Genomic DNA, 23093 nt, shown 5'->3' on the forward strand with positions numbered 1-23093 from the left:
CAGGGCATTTGGGAGAAATCGCATGCCCCAAAACAGTGTAGATACTGTCGGAAGCAACCATGGCCTGAAAGAACGTGTGTCAGGTGGAATGTTACTTCCCCATGGCGTCTATACCAGTGATGACGCAGAGCGCATCGTGTGACACGGTACGGTACGTGCTCGCAACCCTCGGGTACATCAGCCTGCAAGTACTTTCCAGCTTACCACGGCAGCTTTCAGTGCCCAATGCCGGGTCGCCATACCTTAGTATGGACGTAGCGATACTAGCCGGAAGCATGCGCTTACTGGCGTACACCGCAAAGCTATTGGACATCATCCGGGACAGTGCCACTATAGGCTCTTTTACAGACGTAATCAACGTGGCTACTGAAGGTGAGCTTATCGTCGATCATCACGCCCAAGTGTTTGACGGAGCGCTTCGATGTGATAGCGCAATCGCCTACACTGATCACCGCTTGCTGTTCCGGCTTCCGGTTGTTCACAACTATCACCTCAGTTTTGTGATGAGCCAACTTCAGTTTCCTGGACATCATCCACGCCGCTACAACACTGATCGAGTGGGTGATAGTCAACTTCACTTCTTCGGTTGACTCACCTTAGACTTCGAGCGTAATGTCGTCAGCCAAGCCGACAATCTCCACTCCCACCGGGAACTCTAACTTCAACACCTCGTCGTACATGACATTCCATAACACCGGATCTAGGAAGGAACCTTGCGGGACCCCTGAGGCTATGTGACTGCACTTCCGACCCACCTCTGTGTCGTAAACTAGTACTCGATTCTGGAGGTAACTTCCGAGAATCTTGTACAAGTTCCCGGGTATCCCCGGACGCAGGAGCGCATCTGCAATGGCAGACCAACTGGCGCTATTAAACAGTAGCGAATCCCTCCTCCCTTACGCTCGAGTGCTTTCCCGGCGGTTTTTGTAACCGACAGGATAACGTCTACGATCAACCTCCCCTTCTGGAAACCGTACTGGCTACTCGAGAGACCATTTACACCCTCGGCGTGCCTCAACATTCTTTTCGAGCACCTTCCCCGCCGTGTCGATCAAGCATATTGGTCTGTATGCCGGGTGGTTTCCCCGCCTTTGGCAATAGAATTAGGCTCTGCCTCTTCCATACTTCTGGCAAAACTCTCTTATCCAGGCATTTCTGCATAGCAGACCTGAACATCTCGGGAGCCTCTGCAATAGCTACTTTTAAGGAAAGGTTCGGAACTCCGTCCGGACTTGGGACCTTACCTACCCTAAGGGATTTTGCTATCCCCGCAATCCCCGCATTGGTGACTCTCATCTCGGTGACTTTGTCCTACGAAAGCAGGCCCAGGACTAGGGTCAAGACGCGGAAAAAGCCCCTCCATGATCCCCTCCAACATCTCTGGAGATTGCTCAGTTGGAGCCATTACACCTCACGTCTTAGCCATCACGATTCTGTAGGCATCACCCCACGGATTCGCATTGGCACTCTGACAGAGACCCATACAACCAATTTGCACGTATAATGCAGTTTATGTTCATGTTATACGTACTTTTATGCGTTAAAGTTACATCGCATAAGATGCAGCAAAAGTGCCTTATGCGTACAAAAGTGGAGGCGCTATACGTGCATTGACGAAACAATAATAACGCTATATGACTTGAAGAGATATCTTATGCGATGCACCGCGAGCACTATTGCGACGCAATTTAGCATCTTATGCGATTTAATAATATGCAAAAAAAAACAATTCTGTCAGCTCGATATCGAACTAATGACCTCTGGATTGTCGAGCCACACTTCACACACAACACCAAACGCTACTTATGAAACAAGCTGATTAATTATCATGATATTCTAACTCACCTCAGTGTTTGTTGGAATGCACTTGGTTCACTTGCGCTGTGCGTGTTTGGCAGGCTAAAAACGATTTTCCGTACAGTTTTCACTGCCCCTCTCGGGCTAGCACCTCCCATTGTTGATTATCAAGCCTACAAAACAAATAGTGATGACTTTACAACCATTACACTGAAACCTCCATTTAAGTCGATGCACGGCTCATCGAAAATAATTTTTACCATGCAAGCAATGACTAAACTATATAGTTTTATATTTTTTGACAAATCTCCTTTGTCATGCGAAATGTTAAAAAAATATAAAAGTATTCAGTTTTGTCATTGATTGTACGGTAAAAATTATTTTCGATCAGCCATGCATCGACTTAAATGGAGGTTTCAGTGTATTATGGCTGTTCACTTTCTTGTAGCTTTTTGGCACTGCATCCACAGTGCAACAGAAACTCTTTAATTGTTATCACATATCAAATCGCGTAATGCCATCATAAACGCTTCTAGTTTATGCGAGTTTGTATGCACACTTCAACGAGTTTATTTGTACTTTTATGCGATCCATACACCAATGCGAGGTAAACTGACACAACAAGAAAAGTACCAAGCGAAGTCGTATGATCATCGCAGTACGCGATTATGCGAATTCACTTGACACTGCGAGTTCGCTCGCACACTTTTGCGAGTAAATAAAGTTCATCGCAATAAAACATCAGCATATCATCTACTACGATGTGCTCATACCTTATAAAAGTTTATTTGTATTCTTTTATGACTTTACCTGATACATCGTAATAAGTTCAAAAAATAACATCATATGCGATGAAATTTGTCAGTCAGCCGTATATATATGCGATAGTGACTTAAAATAGTACTTTATACGATGTACAACGTGGTTTCTTTTGCGACTCCTGGTTGTCTGGGGACCCTCAAAGCAGGCTTATTTTGCTTGCCCTTATCTCGGTCTTCAGCGCGGCTTTTGCATCGGCGAACACCACCCGCCGTTCATTTCGCTCTTCCTCAGATCGTGCTTGCTGCATCCGCCGCCTAGCCCGCATCGGTCCACCAGTAAGCCGATGGCCTCTCATTTCTAGGGTGCACTCGCCTAGGCATGGTCGCATCGCACGTACTCGAGAGCACCACTACCAGCTTGTAGCCGTCTAAGCCAAGTAGTATTGCTCACGACGAAGCGCCTCCCTAAACACTCCACAGTGGGAAAAATTGAACCCGAAACACGACTAAATTCATTTTCTCAGCTGGGTAATGGGTTCTGCCAACGGCTGAGACCATTTTCGCTTGGAAAAAGTGTGCTGAATCGATTGGTGGGGGTCTCATTGGCCGGCGGCCACACCCTGGCCAGCTAGAGGGCCGGAATCAACCCGAGTTCCTTACGGAAATCAAAATCATTGTAATCCAAGAATATTTTCGCACCCGATATTTATTCGGAAGCCGCAAATCAGAAGTCAACCGCGCTCCGGATAATATCAGTTGCATATTATGGTCCAATTGTGGTTCCGGAACAATCCGGGACAACCCGGAACATTAGGGTGGGGCTAATTTTTAAAAATCTCTCTGGGATATGATTTCCCAAATGGAAATCGATCTACTAGTCGAAATAAGTAAGCTGTACAAAAATGAGTGATTTTGGTTGATCTCTAGAGGTGGCGCAAAGGATTTAAGTGATTTTTTTTTCTAGAGAAAATCTTTTAAAAACATTTCAAACTAAATTTTCAAACATAATTTTTCTAGACTAAATCGGTGAATTTAAAACCCAATTGGGCCAAATTTGTGCTCAAAATTGCGATATCTCTATTGGTTTCTGAGATATTTGAAAAAAATGTCGTATTTTGATATTTTTTGGGTTAGATATCAAAATATGACATTTTTTTTTCAAACATCTCGGAAACCAATATAACGCAATTTTGAACACAACTTTGGCCCTACTGGGTTCTAGAATCACCAATTTAGTTTAGAAAAATTATGATTGAAAATTAAATTTGAAACGTATTTTGAAGGTTTGCTCTAGCAAAAATTTTACTTTACCTTCTGGGATGCTTGCAGAATTCTTTTGGAATGCTTCTTGATTTTTTTATAGGATGTTTCCAGATTCGTTCCAGGAAGCTTCCAGAATCCTTCGGGTGTGCTTTCAAAATCCAACGTGGATGCTTCTAGATTCCTTTATAAGCTGCTTTCAGAATCCATCAGGGATGCTTCTAGAATCCATCTGGGTTGCTTTCAGAATTCTTTGGATTGCTTCAAGATTCATTTTTGAATGCTTTCTGAATTCTTCTGGGATGCTTCCAGAATAATTGTGGGGTGCTCCAGAGTCCTTATGAAATCAGGGCGTCTTCTACTTGGAAAACACCTGAAAACCGAGAATCTTCAGGTAATTATATCTAACAGGGAAAACCTGGAATACTTAGAGAACTTCTGGGTACATTTCGTAGCGGATTAAACAAATACTAGAAATCCGTTTTGAATTTTGAAATCAATTGTTATAAATTAATCAAACATTTTCAGTTTCTGAAAATTACCTGAATCTATCTCTGAAATACATTTTTACGGGGCTGAAATTATAGAGAACCATTCTGAATAAATTTCTTAACAAATCCTTAGAGAAATCGTGAAAAAATTGGATCGCTGGATGATTTTCAGGAATAATCTGAATTGGATTATTGAGTTGCGTTGATCAGGAAAATACTGACTACATAAAACATTTCAATCGCATTTTAAAGCGCTTCTAAAAGTAATACTGGAAAAAATATTATATCATTACCAAACATATGTCTGGCCAGTCTTGGAGATTTTTTTTTTCAAAACAATTTGACGGAATTGTGGTACGCATCCTAAAGGAGTAACAGATGTAATTTGAGATCGTTTTGTAAAAAAATTCTGGTCTAAATCTGGAATGATTTGCTGCAGATTCGGCATTAGAATTTATTGACAATTTCTCAATATGTTCCTGATACAAATCATAATGATTTTTTTAACTGATTTAAGAATATAGTAGCCTTGTGAAGTTCTTATACATTACACATTTTTAAAAAAGAATTCAGTTAAAATTCCTGTTGCAATTCATGTATCAGAAAAAATCTAGGAGCCATTCTGATGGAGTTTATGATAGAATATTTAACGAGTATACCAGTCATAATTTAGTTTTGTTTATAAAAACTGCTTATTGGATTTCTGAATAACTTTTATCTGATTTTTTCAAGGGTTTAAATATTTTTCCTCTAAGAGTTTTATGAAAAAATAATGACAAATGCTACTTTTGAAATTTCTAACCATTATTTTTAAAGGATTCTGAAAATCATATTCCCTTATCAACCTCTTTATGTTTGTTTACGAGCTTTCATACAAATCTCCCGTTAAATTTTAACCTAATTAATGAAAATTTGTTTGCATATTTAAAAAAAGATCAATTTCTTACATTCATTGCTTCCAAGCTGGCTAGTATTATCAAGAGAGTAAAAAATTCGAAGATTCAAAATGAAAATTGACATTCTCATTTTTTCATTCGTGCTTCGCCACATTCATTGTCAGCTGAATGCCTCTCTATTTTCATCCATACTTTCAATATGGGTATGAATGTAATGTAAATATCTGTTAGAGTAAGTCTTCTGTATAGCAGCTTATGAAGGAATCTAGGAGCAGCCATGTTGGATTTTGAAAGCACACCCGAAGGATTCTGAAAACTTCCTGGAACGAATCTGGAAATATCCTATAAAAAAAATCAAGAAGCATTCCAAAAGAATTCTGCAAGCATCCCAGAAGGTAAAGTAAAATTTTTGCTAGAGCAAACCTTCAAAATACGTTTCAAATTTAATTTTCAATCATAATTTTTCTAAACTAAATTGGTGATTCTAAAACCCAGTAGGGCCAAAGTTGTGTTCAAAATTGCGTTATATTGGTTTCCGAGATGTTTGAAAAAAAAATGTCATATTTTGATATCTAACCCAAAAAATACCAAAATACGACATTTTTTTTTCAAATATCTCAGAAACCAATAGAGATATCGCAATTTTGAGCACAAATTTGGCCCAATTGGGTTTTAAATTCACCGATTTAGTCTAGAAAAATTATAATTAAATTAATTAATTATCGATTTTTTCGGCTTAACCAGCCGAATGGAAGTTTTACTTTATTCCAAAAGCTAGACTTTACATATACTGGCGTGAGTGAGAAACCTCACGCCAGTATATGTAAAGTCTAGCTTTTAGAAAAATTATGTTTGAAAATTTAGTTTGAAATGTTTTAAAAGATTTTCTCTAGAAAACAAAATCACTTAAATCCTTTGCGCCACCTCTAGAGATCAACCAAAATCACTCATTTTTGTACAGCTTACTTATTTCGACTAGTAGGTCGATTTCCATTTGGGAAATCATATCCCAGAGAGATTTTTAAAAATTAGCCCCACCCTAATGTTCCGGGTTGTCCCGGATTGTTCCGGAACCACAATTGGACCATAATATGCAACTGATATTATCCGGAGTGCGGTTGACTTCTGATTTGCGGCTTCCGAATAAATATCGGGTGCGAAAATATTCTTGGATTACAATGATTTTGATTTCCGTAAGGAACTCGGGTTGATTCCGGCACTCTAGCTGGCCAGGGTGTGGCCGCCGGCCAATGAGACCCCCACCAATCGATTCAGCACACTTTTTCCAAGCGAAAATGGTCTCAGCCGTTGGCAGAACCCGTTACCCAGCTGAGAAAATGAATTTAGTCGTGTTTCGGGTTCAATTTTTCCCACTGTGCACTCCTTCGTCGAAGTATAATGTCTTCCACCTGCGAGGGTTTGACCTTTGCCTTGCAGCCTTTTCTTCTATCCGATGTTGTTGTAGTCAATACCGTAGCGAACCGCCAGGTGGTCGCTGTGAATGTAGCTATTGTCCACTCTCCAGTTCGAGCTACTTGTTAGGCCAGGACTACAAAAAGTAACGTCAATTATCGACTCCGCACCGTTCCGACTAAAGGTGCTCTTGGTACCGACTATTAGCCAGGTCGACATCTTGTATGGCCAGTGTCTCTAGCAGGATCTGACCCTGCTGGTTCGTGAAACGGCTTCCCCATTCCACGGCCCTGGTATTAAAGTCCCGCTATTACCACCGGCCGTCCGTATCGCTGCCATTTTTCTGGACCCAATTGCCGTTGCGGGCGGGTACTCGGTGTGGGTCCACTTTGATGGCGATATCCGTCCCCCGCCCAGAAACCGCCTGACAAAGCAGTTTCTGGACCGCGTCACAGTGGTTCAGGTTCAGCTGCGTTACCTGCACTGTGATTTATTCACTACGTCTTTCTAGAAGGCCGTGCACCTTGGATCCCCCATTGGATGCCTGTTGCTCACGGATTTCCCTGTACATAAAATGATTATTTAGTGCGTACTTTTTTACGTTCGCCACAGGTAGCACAACCTGCGGGCCCCTTCTGTAGCCTAACGGCTGCGGCGGCCACCTGCACCTCGCACTGTTGCCGCAGTGCCGTGACGAGCTCTTCCACTTCGGTGACTTCGTCTAGGTTTTTCACCTTCAGAGTTGCCTCTTGTGTGATTGCCCTCGCCTCTACCTCTTCGCCAAGGACCTCTTCCGCCAGGATCTCCTCGTCCATACGAGTACGTCTGATACTGGACACGTCGGCTCCTAGCTCCACGAGCTTGGCGTCACTTCGCATCGCCTTCAAGACGTCCGAGTTCTTCGACTGTTCCGTCTTGATGACGAGCGCGCCGCCTTTCTTGCGCTTGGCACCTACTATTTTACGCCTTGGTTTGGCATCCCTAGCTTCTTCTATCTGCGGCTTAGACTCCTTCTTCCGCTCGATCTTCATCCAAGGGGAGTCCTCGCCTTGGTTCGCCCTACTCTGTGGTTACTGAGGGTCTACCAATGGTCGCAACCCCTTATTCCCATCCTTCCAGGACGGGGCAACCTTCTCAGGCCCACCCTTCCCAGCTTTCCGGGACATCAGGCTGGGGTCCGGCTTGGTGGCAGCTCTTCACATGACGGCTGCCTCGTCCGCTTTGGCGAGTGCTTATCACGAGCAGTCGCATCCACCACACCTTTTGGACTACATGCGAAAGCGAAGGCCTCCGCCTGATTAGACTTCGTATCCTTTTCATTCACAAGTTCCACTGCTGCTGCAGTCTTCACGAGTATCACGTGTTCCTGCTTGACATCGTCCATCGACTTACGAAGTCGCAAAAGGGTGTTGGACTTTGTGGACGCAAATTCGATTATCTTGCCAAGCGGCTGCTCAGCAGTATTTATCTCCACCGGCTGGCTTGCCGGGGGGTGGACCGGCAGCTTTCCACATCTACACTCCCGTTCAAAAGTTTGGGGTCACCCCCTCAAAAACATGTCATTTTTTTAGGCCCATATCTCCGCCAATTTGCGCCCGATTTCAAAACCCTAGGTTTCATTCAAAAGATAATAAGTCAAAGAAACTTTGAACATGATTTAAAAGAAACTGTTTCAAAAAAAAAATTGTAAACTTAACCCAAAGTTGCCAAATTTTCTAAAAAATGAATATAAACCTACGGCAGTGTCGCTAGAAATTGGGTCGACCAAATTTTAAGCGGTAATATGACCCATTTTTTATTACCTTTCAACTGCTTTTTACAGAACTTAGCTAAAAAATCTAGAAAAAAAGTTCTCAAGTAAATTAATCCTTGAAGTCATCGACCAAAAGTAAGGGGTCACCCCTCAATATGCTGTATTGGCCAAAAGTTTGGGGTCACTATCGTAAAACATGGAAAAGTGATTTGTTGATATCTTTGTCATCTTTCATTCAATTTTGATTCTTCTTGGCTTATTTGAATCAAAATGAATGATACTTACTGCATAGACATTGAACCACACATATTTGTTGAAATTTACATACTAAAACTTAACGTAAAGTTGCCTCATTTTTTGAAGCGTGTTAAAATGTGCTAACTTTACATAACATTTGTGTATACAAAAATCGTTAAATACGTTAAGTTGAAGACATCTAACGTAAATTTAGTTAATTATCTTTGAAATGAGCCAAAAATAATTAAAATTGAACTATAGATGACGAAGATATCACTAAATCAGTTTTCCATGTTTTACGAAAGTGGCCCCAAACTTTTGGCTGATACATCATATTGAGGGGTGACCCTAAACTTTTGGTCGATGACATCAAGGATTAATTTAATTAATAACTTTTTTTTCTAGATTTTTTAGCTAAGTTCTGTAAAAAGCAGTTGAAAGCTAATAGAAAATGGGTTATATTACCGCTCTCATCTTAAAATTTCGTCGACCCAACTTTTAGCGACACTACCGTAAGTTTATATTAATTTTTTAGAAAATTTGGCAACTTTGGGTTAAGTTTACATACAAAATTTTTTGAAAAAGTTTCTTTTAAATCATGTTCAAAGTTTCTTTGACTTATTATCTTTTGAATGAAACCTAGGGTTTTGAAATCGGGCGCAAATTGGCGGAGATATGGGCCTAAAAAAATGACATGTTTTTGAGGGGGTGACCCCAAACTTTTGAACGGGAGTGTATGTCCTCACTTCTCCTTAACGGAGACCTCGCCAACCCACTCATTGCGAAGGGATTAGCATCATCACTACCACTACCTCCTACTTTTTGATTTACTTTTGGTTATTGTTTCTCATGTTTAAATCCCACGAGTCGTACGGGAAAAGAGGTCCACTACGCCAGAGCCCTGCTGTTGGATCTTCCCCTTTTTGTCGACCTCCTCAGAGAAACGCCAGGTGTTGGGTGACGTAGATCTTGAAGCTAATTTCATTTTATTAGTGAGAAACCTTCAATGGTAGAGTTGCGTTATACTTACAAATTGGTCTCTTAAGGGTATACGATGTCCAACAAATTCTTCTGCCTTTACGGCTACAATGTAGTTTGAATCCAACTCTTCAGCGTGGACGCGACCCTAATCGTAATTCGGTATTTTACAAATATATCTTAATTTAGATGTAATTTCATGTAACTTACAGCTAGTGTGGCGTAGTTCGGAAAGAAGTTTCTAGAAGCTCGCCGAGTTAAGCGATGCAAATACGCGACACTTCAAACAACTCGCCCAACGACCTAAAACAACTAATATTGGATTCAATTCATACAATAATTTAATTCACTTACTACTGTCAGCGATCAACTATCAGCTTAGCTAACTTAATTGGTTTAAACTAATTCACGAGTAATAAAATTGTAGAATAAATCTATCTCGAGTCTAATTCAGCTGCTATATCAAGATGACTTGCCAAAATGCTATCGGTTGTGTGACAGTTTCACCCGTCATGGATTACAATACATATTAATCGCTGTTCTAATTAGTGTGGGAAGATGTACGAGGGGCTTTGTGGCTCGGCTCGCCTTCCGTGCCGTCAGTGCTGCCAGATGTGGCAACATCCCCCCGCCCGTAACGCACTTCCGGATCCACTGTTGGTTCTGCGTTACCTTCAGCTTGCACTTGTAGCACTGCTAACTTTGACACAGGTCGCCGAAAAACTCCACCTGATGTCTGCACCAATGCTTGGCGGACACGGCCATCGCAGCCCGGTATTATGGACATGACCCGACCTCTGATCCACCCGTTACGCAGATTCTCGTTCACTACCATTACCAGATCATTAACTTTCACCGCATCGGATTCATCGAACCATTTGGTCCGTTTCTCACCCAGCGTTTCCAAAACCGATCAACAAGAATCCGGTTCATCGTCCAATTCGTTCGCGTTACCTTCGTCGACTCTGCTATCGTTTTGGGAGGCTGGACAACCCCACTAGAACTCAGCAGTATGAAGTGGTTTGGTGTTAGGGCTTCCTGTGCTGAATGTTCCAGAGGAATAAACGTTAGCGGGCGTGAATTAACCACGGATTCAGCTTCAGCAATAACGGTTATCAAGGTTTCATCAGTTGGGTTCCGTTCGGGACAAAGAGCTCCTAGCGCTACTTTAACCGACCTCACCAGACGCTCCCAGGATCCCCCGAAGTGTGGCGCCGATGGTGGATTAAACAGCCACTTGGTGTTCGTATTGGTGAACGTCTCCTGCAGTTGTTTACTGGTAGCTTCGATTTCTGCTCGCAATTCTCGGCTTGCTCCCTGAAAGTTGGTGCCGTTATCGGAGTAGATTTCTACGGGGGATCCGCGGCGGGCTACAAATCGTCGTACTGCCATCTTGCAAGACTCCGTAGATAGTGAATGAACTATCTCCAAATGGACGGCTCTGATCGTCAGACACGTGAAGAGTGCAATCCACCGCTTCACGCAGCTGCGTCCCACTTTTACTTGAACTGGCCCGAAGTAGTCGAGCCCCACGTAGGAAAACGGGCGAACAGTGGCAGCAAGACGCGCATCTGGTAGAGGAGCCATCTTGGGAGTAACTGGTGATGCCTTGGAAATTTTGCAAACTTGACAATTCTTTGCTACTTGTCGCACTACTGTGCGTAGATTCGAAACGTGAAAGCGCTGGCGAATCTCGTTGTGAACCGTCTCGTTATTAGCATGCAAATACCGTCGGTGATACCAGTTGATCAGGAGCAAAGTTGATGGATGATTACGAGGTAGTATAACAGGAAATTTGAAATCGTAGCTGATAAAAGGAGCCGTTCCGATGCGGCTATCCATACGCATCACACCCTGCTCATCAAGGTACGGGGATAATTTGTAGACTGGACTCGTCTTCTCGATTTCTTTCTTGGGGTTCGAAAGCCTTTGCTTCAGAACTGCTATCTCGTCAGGGTATGCGATTGCTTGAGTAACACGCCACAGGCTGAGTTCTGCCTTCTGTAGTTCCTCCTTAGTCAAACATCCAGCGACCAATTGCTGCTTGTTATGTTGTTGACGACAGTTTGTGACAAAGCGATGTACGTAAGCGATTGCTCTCAGAAGACGTTCCCATTTCGAGAAGTTCTCCCATCGAATAATATCCTTGGTGGTCATTACATGATGCACCAGACTCGGCCGCAGTTCTTCGTCTGCTACTAGTGGCCTCGTTGACTCTCTGATCGGCCATTTTTCTTCCGGAAAGTATAGAAATTCAGGCCCTTGGAACCAACGGGACTTGACTTCGGTGCTGGGTCCTTTTCCCCATTTAGTCGCTTCGTCGGCCACATTATGCTTTGTAGGAACCCATCTCCACTCATCAGCTTCGGTCTTGGTCAGAATCTCTCCCACTCGAAAGGCGACGAATTGTCGATATCGGCAATGCGGCGACTGGATCCAGGCTAACGTCGCTAACGAATCGGTCCATAGTACTCGACGTCGAATGGGAATCGTGTGGTACTCGCAGACCGTTTTTGCCAGTCTTGCTCCTAGAAGTGCACCCATTAGCTCCAATCTTGGTACCGATACGGCCTTCAGTGGTGCTACCTTCGCTTTAGCCATAACCAATGTGCAGTAGACCTTCTCGTTCTTCACGGTACGAAAGTAGGCCGTGGCAGCGTATGCCTCTTCGCTGGCGTCCGTAAAGATATGTAGATCGACACACCCAATATCCGCAGCAGAGAATCCAGGGAAATAGGGTCGAGGAAGTCTGATTTTGTTCACCTCCTCCAGCAACTTAATCCACTTGCGCCACCGAGTCTGTATAGAATCGCTAACTTCCTCATCCCAACTGACTTGACTGCGCCAGGTATCTTGAATAATCATTAGGGTGGGTCATCGTTTATATGGAAAAATGAAAAATTCAATGGTATCCCATCAGATCAAAGCTTTTTTGATCCCATTTCAGGACCTAAATAAGTGTGCAAAATTTGGGCAGGATCGGTTATGTCTATGTTTTGCGCATCGCGTTTGAAGTTTATATGGAGTTTTACATGGGAAAACACACTTTTTTGCATTTCTCTCATAACAAGCTCGAATTTTTCTAAAACCATGTAACTAATAAAGTGAAAACATAGCCTAGGGTGTCCTGAAAAACTTTGTCGAAGACCGCGAAGTGATCTGATGCTTATGAAAAAAGTTATAGCGTTGACATTGCTTGGTGAAACAGCATGATTTTGGTGCTATTGTTATTCCTTTACATGTTAAAACATAAACACATGCATGCGGTTCGATGGTTATAACTATTTTCACAAGCATCGGATCGTTTTGCGGTCTTCGACAAAGTTTTTCAGAACATCCTAGGCTATCATTTTACTGTATCGGTTAAAAAGTTTCAGACCAACTTTTTCAACTTATGACAAAAATGCAAAAAAGTAGGTTTTCTCATACAAAATCCCATACAAATTTCAATTGCAATGCGCAAAGTGTAGACGCAACCGATCGTGCTCAAATTTTGCACAGACACTCAGGACCCGAAAAGGAACCAAAAAAGCTTTGATCTGAGAAAACGGTTCCGATGACCCACGCTAATAATCATCCGTCCTTGAACAGTAACGTGTGATAGAATACCTTGAGAGTCAAACAAGCTCATAACGCACCGTAGAATGTTTCGTTTCGTGGGAGTAACTTCATCCAACTTCAGATCAGCAGCGAACGCTAAATAGTCTTCATTCGGCATCCATATCAAGCCCAGAACCCGCTCGGCCTCGTTTTCAGTTCCAACGTTGATCACCTTCGATTCTTGGTGCTTGGTATTCCCGACTCGATCGAGGAGCGCAGCAGAATTTGAATGCCAATTACGTATTTCGAATCCGCCGCGAGCGTGTACAGTCTTCACATCTAACGCCACCTTGATTGCCTTTTCCTCTGTGTCGAAGCTATCAAGGTAGTCGTCTACGTAGTGCTTCTTGACGATGGCGTCTGTAGCTTCCGGGAACTCCGCTTCATGCTCCTTTGCATTAAGATTTTTAATGTATTGTGCTTGACTGGGAGAGCACGTAGCACCGAAGCTTCCTACGTCCATTACAAATGTTGTCACTGGTTTGGATGGATGTTCACGATAAAGGAACCGCTGGCTGTGTACGTCCTGAGGTCGGATCCTAAACTGGTGAAACATCTGTTTAAGATCGCCTGAGACCGCTATCGAGTACTGTCGGAACCCACAAAGTACAGAAGCAAGAGGGATCAGCATGTCTGGGCCCTTTAGAAGCATGGTATTCAGGGAAATACCTCCAACCTTTGCCGCTGCATCCCAGACAAGTCGGATTTTATTCGGCTTCTTCGGATTTTTCACGACTCCTAATGGCAGATACCAAACCTTCTTTGGATCTGCCGACTCAAGTTCATGTGGTGTTGCTTCATGGATGTAACCATTTTCCAGGTACTCTTTGATCTGACGCTGCACGCTGACTTGCAAATCCGGGTCCTTGTTCATTCTCCGTTCAAAGCATTCCAGACGGCGCATCGCCATGGGGTAACTGTTCGGGAGATCCACTGAATCGGTTCGCCACAGCAAACCCGTTTCAAAGCCTTGTGAAGTTCGTTTCGTCGTCTCCTCCAAAATTCGACGAGCACGCCTGTCTTCATCGGACTCAGGAGTTTGGCTTGCTGACACTCCCACATTTTCGAGAGAGAAATGATGTTTGACCAGGTCGTGAAGCTCTTGATCCGTCTTATGTGCCTCGTGGCACTCACAGATATGGAAGCTGAAGTTTGGTGCTATCTCGCGGTCGACTGCATATCCATAGATGGTCCAGCCTAGACGCGTCTTAGCTCCTATTGGATCACCCAATTGACCCTCACGCAGCTTCGATGATGCAATAAGGCCAGCGTTATTGGACCCAATCAGAATACCTGGTACAACTGAGTCGTAGCTTCTGATTGGCAATCCCCGTAAGTGGGTGTACTGCCGTGCCAGGTCCTCATATTTCAACGATTGCATTGGGAGCTTCAAATTACCAACGGTTCGGGTATCGATCAAAGCATATTGTTCCTCTTTCCCTGCACCCGAGATTTTCAGCGAAACTCGTTGGGAGTTCGGTACCTGCCGGTTCACGTCACTGGTCCAAGTTAAACACAGAGGTAGAGATTCCCCATCGTTGATTCCCAAGCGATCCGCAATCGATTGCTCCACTAGCGTCATGGACGATCCATCATCCAGGAAAGCGAACGTCTCCACCGATTTACCTTTCCAGAACAGTCTTACTGGAAGGATTCGAAACAGCGTCGATTTCTCCTCTGTATGATGAGCGTTCACACCTTCCACAGGGCCTTTGCTTGGATTCTTTGGTTTTGATTCGGCTGGTTGTTGCTGTTTCTGAAACTGTGTGTGCAGCAGCTGGTGATGCCGCTGCTGACAGCCTTCGATGCCACAGCACGCCTGCGATTTGCACGGACGACGCCCATGTTTCCCCAAGCACGTCCGACACAGATGATGGTCTTGAACTGTCTTCCATCGGCTCTCAGGCCCCCACTTCTTGAAGACGGCACAGTCCTTGACCTTATGGCCAGCGCCGTTGCACGCCAAGCACAGGACCATCGGGATGTATTCCTCCTTAACTTCCTTCTTCGCTGGCTCGGGTACTGAATGCGCGTTAAGAAAATTCTTCTCTTTCGCTGAACCCACTTTGGCTGGTCGCAAATGTTTGGTGTCCGCAAGCACCGTGACTTCCGAGGCCGCCGCTACCAATGTAGACATATAGGTGGCAAACGCGCGTAGGTCAACTGCAACAAACTGGCGTTTATACAGTGCCCAATCCAAGCGCTGTTGAGCTGGAAGCTTCTCCACTAATTCCTGTAGCAGAGTTGGATTGCATAAGTGAGCCAATTGCCCAGCCGCCTCCAGGTGGTCACACAAATTCTGAACGGCCATCCCAAAGGAGATCAGGGTATCTAATCGATCGGCTCTTGGCGGAGGGACATCGCGAATTTTATTCAACAATGTCTGGATTATCAGTTCAGGACGCCCAAACAGCATATAGAGTGTGTTCATGACGTGTGGTACACACGCTGGAAGCAGCAAACGACTTTTGACAACTTCCAACGCCCTTCCTTGTAACGCTCGTTGCAGTCTGGCCAAGTTTTCAACATCGCTATAGCCACACGCCGTTGTCGAGTTAACATATGCGCTATAGAATAGCGGCCAATCCTCAGGATCCCCCCTGAAAGAAGGGAGGTCCTTGGGCATGACCTGTCTTGCCATCAATTGGTGTTGAGTGGGAGCCAGATGCTGTCCAACAGGATCGTAAAGCCTTGGCTGTACTGGAGCGTTATTTTGTACGTTCGGAAATCCACCGGCCGCTCCGATATTCGATGCAAGCCCCGGTAGTGGTTGTTGTTGGAAAAATTGTCCGCTGCTTATCATCCTCCCATCCAATGCCACCCCTGGCCTAGACGCTGGGAAAGCCACAGACTGTACCTCTGGAGCTCTCTCATTGGGCAGCGGTCCAATATAATTGGGAAGCTGTCTTGTCGAGAGTGAGAATGTGTTACCTATCCCTGAAGTAGCAGGACACAATGAAACCCCCGGATAATTAGAGCCCACTGCTGGCATCACGGAACAAGCTGTCACTACCAGGGTCGTGCAATTTCGAAAGGAAAACATGACGTACGACGACTGTAGCAAATCGTTTCCCTTGCGAACGGACTGCTGTGATGCTTCATCTCTCACCCAGCAACACACTCGTTCGTTGCTGCTACAGAAACAAGTGTGTATGAAACATGGAATGATACACTTGGATTTTCGTTTCATTTATGAGTCATTGAAATACTTCAACATGCTAAAAACACTATTTAAACCACATTTTTAAATAGTGGTGCACGCCAATAGAATGATAATTATGTTTTATGAAAGAGGATAACAAATTCGACCACTTAAATCCAAATTAACCGGCGCCCGTAACCATTGAGAGACTAGCGCGCACCAGTGAGACACTAATGCTCTGACGGGTGAAGCACAAGCAATGCGACCGGGTGGGAGACTACCGAGTACTACGATGAGTGGAAAAGTTTATTTTAACGACCGAGTCATTAGAAAAATGTATGAAACACTTGAAGTGACTCATTCAAATGTTGCATGAAAGTGTATCATTGAAACGAAATTGTACGCCCCTGGTCACTACATTCGTTGGAGTGTTGACTCCCAACCCGGATATATTTGGCACTCGACTAGCCAGTCCTCTGGGTGTAGTTGCCAGTCTCCCGAAGGTATCGAACTCAGACTGTGCACCACTTGCTAATTGCGGCGGTACCATCGTGGCTGGAGGAACTGAAGAGGTTGGAACGGGAGAGGGATTCACTGAGTTACTCAATTGTGACTGAATGAATGCTGCTGAACTGAGATGAACTGATGGATACGTTGTCGTAGGAGCAACCGCCGACCTGTCCGGAACTCCGTGAAGCGTTGACGACGAAGTCGGATCAAACACACTCAAATTCATCCCTGCGGTTGTCGGAACAGAACTGATGTCGAACATAGGCACGCTCGTCGTTGGCACCTCTGGTCTTCCAAATGATTGGGCTACCGAGAGGTTCTTCATCTCGCCGACCATTTGTTGCATCCAGTTCTGCACTTTGCTGACACCTGCCGCCGCTGCCCCCGGCTGGTCATCCAAACTGTTGGCTAATCCATCCTTCGTAGTATCGATTATTCTCATCATCGCTTCATTTGCCAGCTTCTTTAACTCCAGGCGTTTTCGCTCCATTTCCTGCTTGTAATTCTCCTCCATTTCTCGCTCTAATATCTCTCGCTGCTCCTGGATCCACTGGAGGCTCGCCCTAGCCTGCTCGGTAAGAATTGATTGTCCATCCACTGGGGCGGGAACTATGGTTGGCAATGAAATTCTGGACGGCACGCTGCTCGCGGGTTGGCTAATGGAGGACGGGATTGGCCCGATGGCTATACTACTCACCGGAGTACTCGTTTGTCCCGGCGGGTCGACTGGTGGCAGAATCGAACAATTCCCACATACCCAGCTTCGATCCACAACGGATTCGTTGACTCCAGCGCACTGGTAGTGAAACCACTCCTCACACCGCGGGCAGAACACCATGTTGTCCAGGTTATTTGACTTACGGCATACCTTACAGTCATTCCGGTCTGTTTCCGGCATCCTTCCGCCGATTTGCTAACAGCAATTTCTTCAAGTTTGTTGGATCTTCCCCTTTTTGTCGACCTCCTCAGAGAAACGCCAGGTGTTGGGTGACGTAGATCTTGAAGCTAATTTCATTTTATTAGTGAGAAACCTTCAATGGTAGAGTTGCGTTATACTTACAAATTGGTCTCTTAAGGGTATACGATGTCCAACAAATTCTTCTGCCTTTACGGCTACAATGTAGTTTGAATCCAACTCTTCAGCGTGGACGCGACCCTAATCGTAATTCGGTATTTTACAAATATATCTTAATTTAGATGTAATTTCATGTAACTTACAGCTAGTGTGGCGTAGTTCGGAAAGAAGTTTCTAGAAGCTCGCCGAGTTAAGCGATGCAAATACGCGACACTTCAAACAACTCGCCCAACGACCTAAAACAACTAATATTGGATTCAATTCATACAATAATTTAATTCACTTACTACTGTCAGCGATCAACTATCAGCTTAGCTAACTTAATTGGTTTAAACTAATTCACGAGTAATAAAATTGTAGAATAAATCTATCTCGAGTCTAATTCAGCTGCTATATCAAGATGACTTGCCAAAATGCTATCGGTTGTGTGACAGTTTCACCCGTCATGGATTACAATACATATTAATCGCTGTTCTAATTAGTGTGGGAAGATGTACGAGGGGCTTTGTGGCTCGGCTCGCCTTCCGTGCCGTCAGTGCTGCCAGATGTGGCAACACCTGCATTAACGCGGTAAGGGACAAAATACTGTGGGGGTGTCCAGGTCCACTGCCCACCTACCTCACAGGCTCCATTGAAGGACGAGCATCTTTTTCACCCCCTCAATCACTCATTCCTCGGCACGGGTCGCTTGATACCTTGAATCGGGGTTAGTAGTCTTAATTCTTAGCCGGCGACTACGCGGCTGATTCTCAAGCGGGGCTTTCGTCAGACCCAGGGTCTATAATCCCTGCTGAAAATGCGTTTTTCGTCGAAATGCAAAAAACTCAGCGAAGCTTCGCGAATCAAATGCGAGTACTTGCCAGTTTCGTTTACTCACGAATAACGAAGTGCGAGTATTCTCGGGCTCCTGTTGTTCACGAGCAGGTTTGTTTTGGTTTGTGTCTGCTCAGCTGCAATTTTCATCATTTTCCATCTCTGGGCGACACCTTTTTAGTGAATGTGTCGCCACCATGCGGCAGAAGAGGTACTACTACACACTAAATGCATGCGCTATCCGAATGACGTTTATTCTGTCGTACTGTCATTGCATGGTGGGGATGCCCATTTCTTTTCCAATAATCGATTAAACAATAATCGATTTTTTGAACTTGTCCAATTAAAACAAATTTATCTTCTTCAACATTTTCTGGCGTAATAAAGACGAATTTGAATGTCCCCCAATAGTAGAGGAACTAGGTGAGATAAGGTGAAAATCGTTTGTTTATAACAAAAGTTCATTTTTTTTGTCTTCAAAATTAACCTATATTCCGCTCTATAAGTTTCTATTTTCCATTTGCAATGGCCTCAAATATCATCATTCTCAATGTCCACGCCGACAGACATCGGATTGGTCAGCGAACAAAAAATCCGGAAGATTGCCCACCGAAGGCAAAGTACATATTTGCTTTTCAATTTAATCACATAAATTGTTCGTAAGTACCTACCGGATCTAAGCGCATCTAAAAGAGAATTAAATGTTCTATCCAAAAAGTGCTCGTTTGGTTTTCTACGATGCGGGATTCGATAAGAAAAAGTGAAAAAGTGCACTTTGTTTATACTACGCCATAGCACTGTTTGGCGGACTCCCCCCTGGTTGGGCCCTGACAAAAGTACAACTCCGTCAAAGCGAAGCATATGTGAATTTGACGGAAGCTAACGATCATTCTTTTCTCTGGTGGCAGGAATGAGAACCCTATGAAAAACGTGACCCCACCAAAATTTGCCATAACGAAGCATAGGCAAAGTGCACTTTCTGGAAAGAAAATTTAATTCTAATTGAGACCCGGTAGGTACTTACGAACAAATTATGTGAATAATTTGAAGTGTTCTTGCTATGCCTCCGGAGGGCGATCTTCCGGTTTTTTTTTTTGTTAGCTGGCCAATCCGGTGTCTGTCAGCGTGGGCATCAAGAATGATGATAATGGAAACCATTACCAATGGAAAATTGCAACTACCCAGACAAAATATTAGTTAATTTTTAAGTAGAAAAATCGAATGTTTGATGTAAACAAACGATTTTCTCCTCATCCCACTTAGCGCCTCTACAATTGGGGGTCATTCGAATTCTTCTATGGATGTATTCGTAGATGTAATCTAATGAAATATTATTTTGGTTGCGTATATTGGAAATCGATTATTTATAAATCGATTATTCGGGAACAATAAACTTCGACACCCCTAACATCTTTTTCGAAAAATTTCGCATTGCACGGTAAACTAAAATCGATCAAAGTATAGTTATTGACATTTTCTGACAACAGGTGGTGCTGTAATCATTTGCCAATTTTGTCTCCATGTCGTTGTATGTTAAAACGCGAAGTGACCTATATTGTTAATATAGTATATTTGCTTATATGTAGCAATTTATTACCGCATTAAATTTCAAAATAGATGATCATAAATGATGGAAAGTATAGGATATTTTTCCAATTGTTGCACGGCTAAAAACTCGACGATTGTTGCACACTCCATGTTTTTATTATGGGGTGCGCAACAATTGGCGAATTTTTAATCGTGCAACAATTGGCGATTAACCCTAATGTTATTCATTGAGGTTAAATATGGAAAACCCTTACAAATAAACGAACTGGTAAAAAAAAATATGGAAAACAATATTCCTTGAAAGAACAGCCTATGGGTTGAAGAAGGGTAAATCATTGATCGGAATATTGTCATTTGAAACTCCAATCATTACAGAGATTAAATGAAGCCAAACGGTCTATAATTTGGAAAAGGACAAATATGTGGGTATTATATGAGTGATCCATGAAGTACGTCACGATTATAAGGGGGAGGGAGATGTAACAAGCGATATATTTAGTATAGGACAGGGGGAATGGGATCGAAAATTCTCAAATTTTGGCGTAATGAGCAATGAGCAAACAAAATGAAATTTTTACTTATACAGTATAATTATTAGAACCTACCTATCAATCCAAGAGATGATCACTAAGCACAAGCACAAAAATTGTTGTCTTATAAGCGAGTCATACCAGCTGGTAAATTGTTCTACTAAAATTTTTGTTCATTCGACCTTTTGTCCTTCGACATCTTGATCTTGATGGACGTAAAGAATGCGTTCAACAGCGTCAGCTGTGCCGCCATCGAGTGCGCCATACACCACCTAGAAGTCCCGATTAGCTTATGCCGGATACTGGAGAGCTACTTCCAGAATATGGTGCTAATCTACGACACCGAGGAGGGCGAGAGGAGTTACAACATCACTGTGGGGTATCACGGAACGCGGCGCACGATAGCGTATTGAGGCTCAAACTTCCACCGGGTGTAAAACTGGTAGGCTTTGCCGATGATATTACCCTCGTGGTAGACGGCGAATCGATAGAGGAAGTGGAAATGACAACAACGCTCGCAATTGGCATAGTGGAGGACTGGATGGGGTCGAGACAGTTGGCACTCGCGCACCACAAAACGAAGATGATAGTGGTGAACAAGCGCAAGTCTGAACAACAGGCAGTGGTCACCACAGGCGGGAACACGATCAACTCTAAGCGCTTATTGAAGCAATTGGGGGTCATGATCTACGATAAGCTGAAATTCGGAAGCCACGTGGAATATGCCTGCATAAGGACAAGCATGGCGATAATGGCATTGTCAAAGATAATGTCGAATAGGTCGGCAATAGTCTCGAGTAACCGTAAGCTGCTCGCGACAGTAGCGTTCTCCATACTGCGCTAGTGGTGAACCGAAACGTGAAGCGATCGGGAGTACCCACAGGCTGATGTGCCTTTGGGGTGGTCAGCGTATACTGCACGGTCTCAAAGGACGCGGTATACGTGCTAGCGGGCATGATGCCCATAGCACTAGTGGTAGCAGAGGACGAAGGAGTGCTTCGAGTGACGCGGTATAAATGTCGCGAGACGGATCGCCAACACAACGTCTATGCTGAAGTGGCAGAGGGAAAGGGCTTCCTCCAGCAAGGGTAGATGGACAGTGTCCATACCGAGCGTGTCTAAATGGCGAGGTGAACTTTCACTTGACACAATTTATGTCAGGCCATGAATGCTTTAGGTGGTACAAGCACAGATTCAGACACGCAGGCTCCCCTACATCTTCGGTTTCCTGCAATAGGGGTACAACTCAAAAAAGGACACGCAAATAAAACCGTTCCGGATATTGTCAACAATCCGTCACGAATTTCGGAACAGGCACGAATTCGCTTTACGAATATACACCATGAATTAATATCACGGAATCGGGAACTATGTTCCCCAAAATATTCGTAACGCCTGCTGAACTGAGCATTGGTGCCAGGAGACGGGAATTGTGTTCACAGATATGAGAACATTGTTCATTCTAGGTACTCGTGAACGTGATCAAAATCATGGAAACGGGATCCACAGTTCATGGTCCGCTCTCTCAGTAAAATGTTTTGAGTCGTTTTTTGAACTTATTTTACTGATTATTCACTTATTACACAATTAGCAGAGTATTTACACAAACAAATGATACTGGATATACGGCCAAATGCATCCATTTCACTAGCGTAGTACTTTTTGAGAATTGATTGCCGTGACCTCAAAATCTCCGTAGTTTGGGGTGAAAACCAATAGCACAATGTTCCGCTTTGTTAGATGTTTTGCGATGGTAGCTTACCTGCAGCAGCTGCTGATGTTTCAGGAACAAGAACTATACTAGTACATCTCTAGGAAAATAAATAAAGGCACTACTAAAATAAAAGAATAAATAATTCACTGCACTTGCTACAATTTGATTGCAACTTTGTGACTTCCGTACCGACTGCCGTGGGTTTGTTTTTACTCAAGCGCTTGCAAGAATGACAGCGCGCATGAACGAAGATCTCATTATCTGGAACAAAATCACAAAAATGGTAACACTCGTTCTCGATACCGTGATTTCTGTTATTATTTTTGAAGGCGTTACTAAACGACGATGCGGTTTGGCAGGCGTGAACTATGTTCTTATATTTGAGTGCATATTCATAAAAGCTAGATGCTTGCGTTCACGATTGCTAGAATTAAATCACGCATTTAGTAAAGGTAGGCGTTCTCATTTACATGATATTTTGTTCACGATATTGAGAACGAATTTTTATGCGTGGAGAATTTTCAGAATGAGCGTTTGAAAATTGGCAATCTTGAAGCACCTCCGGAAAGTTCACT

The 23093-nt window shown here is 43.7% G+C and overlaps 3 protein-coding genes across 3 annotated transcripts in view; 1 reads left to right on the forward strand and 2 right to left on the reverse strand.

Moving 5' to 3' along the window:
• LOC109401127 (uncharacterized) overlaps nucleotides 1-23093 on the forward strand; it is an 80264-nt gene that overhangs the window by 22347 nt on the left and 34824 nt on the right. The window lies entirely within an intron of this gene.
• On the reverse strand, nucleotides 9511-12451 carry LOC134284259 (uncharacterized). The gene is made up of 2 exons (XM_062843001.1): nucleotides 9639-12451; nucleotides 9511-9583 (listed from the first exon to the last, which is right to left on the reverse strand). The coding sequence occupies exon 1, from the start codon at nucleotides 12449-12451 to the stop codon at nucleotides 10439-10441; it is 2013 nt and encodes a 670-aa protein (XP_062698985.1). The 3' UTR covers nucleotides 9511-9583; nucleotides 9639-10438.
• LOC134284260 (uncharacterized) lies at nucleotides 13153-18464 on the reverse strand. The gene is made up of 4 exons (XM_062843002.1): nucleotides 18057-18464; nucleotides 16732-17994; nucleotides 13225-15419; nucleotides 13153-13168 (listed from the first exon to the last, which is right to left on the reverse strand). Exons 2-4 carry the CDS (start codon nucleotides 17734-17736, stop codon nucleotides 13153-13155), a joined length of 3216 nt encoding a protein of 1071 aa, XP_062698986.1. The 5' UTR covers nucleotides 17737-17994; nucleotides 18057-18464.

This window comes from Aedes albopictus, chromosome 3 (genome assembly GCF_035046485.1).
Source record: "Aedes albopictus strain Foshan chromosome 3, AalbF5, whole genome shotgun sequence".
Classification (NCBI taxonomy): domain Eukaryota; kingdom Metazoa; phylum Arthropoda; class Insecta; order Diptera; family Culicidae; genus Aedes; species Aedes albopictus.

Coding starts and splice junctions, on each gene's coding strand:
- LOC134284259 (XM_062843001.1), bottom strand. CDS start 12,451: ATGATTATTCAAGATACCTGGCGCAGTCAAGTCAGTTGGGATGAGGAA.
- LOC134284260 (XM_062843002.1), bottom strand. CDS start 17,736: ATGCCGGAAACAGACCGGAATGACTGTAAGGTATGCCGTAAGTCAAAT. Junction 15,420..16,731: donor CGAATGTAGTGACCAGGGGC/GTACAATTTCGT, acceptor ACTCTGCTACAG/GAATTAGTGGAGAAGCTTCC.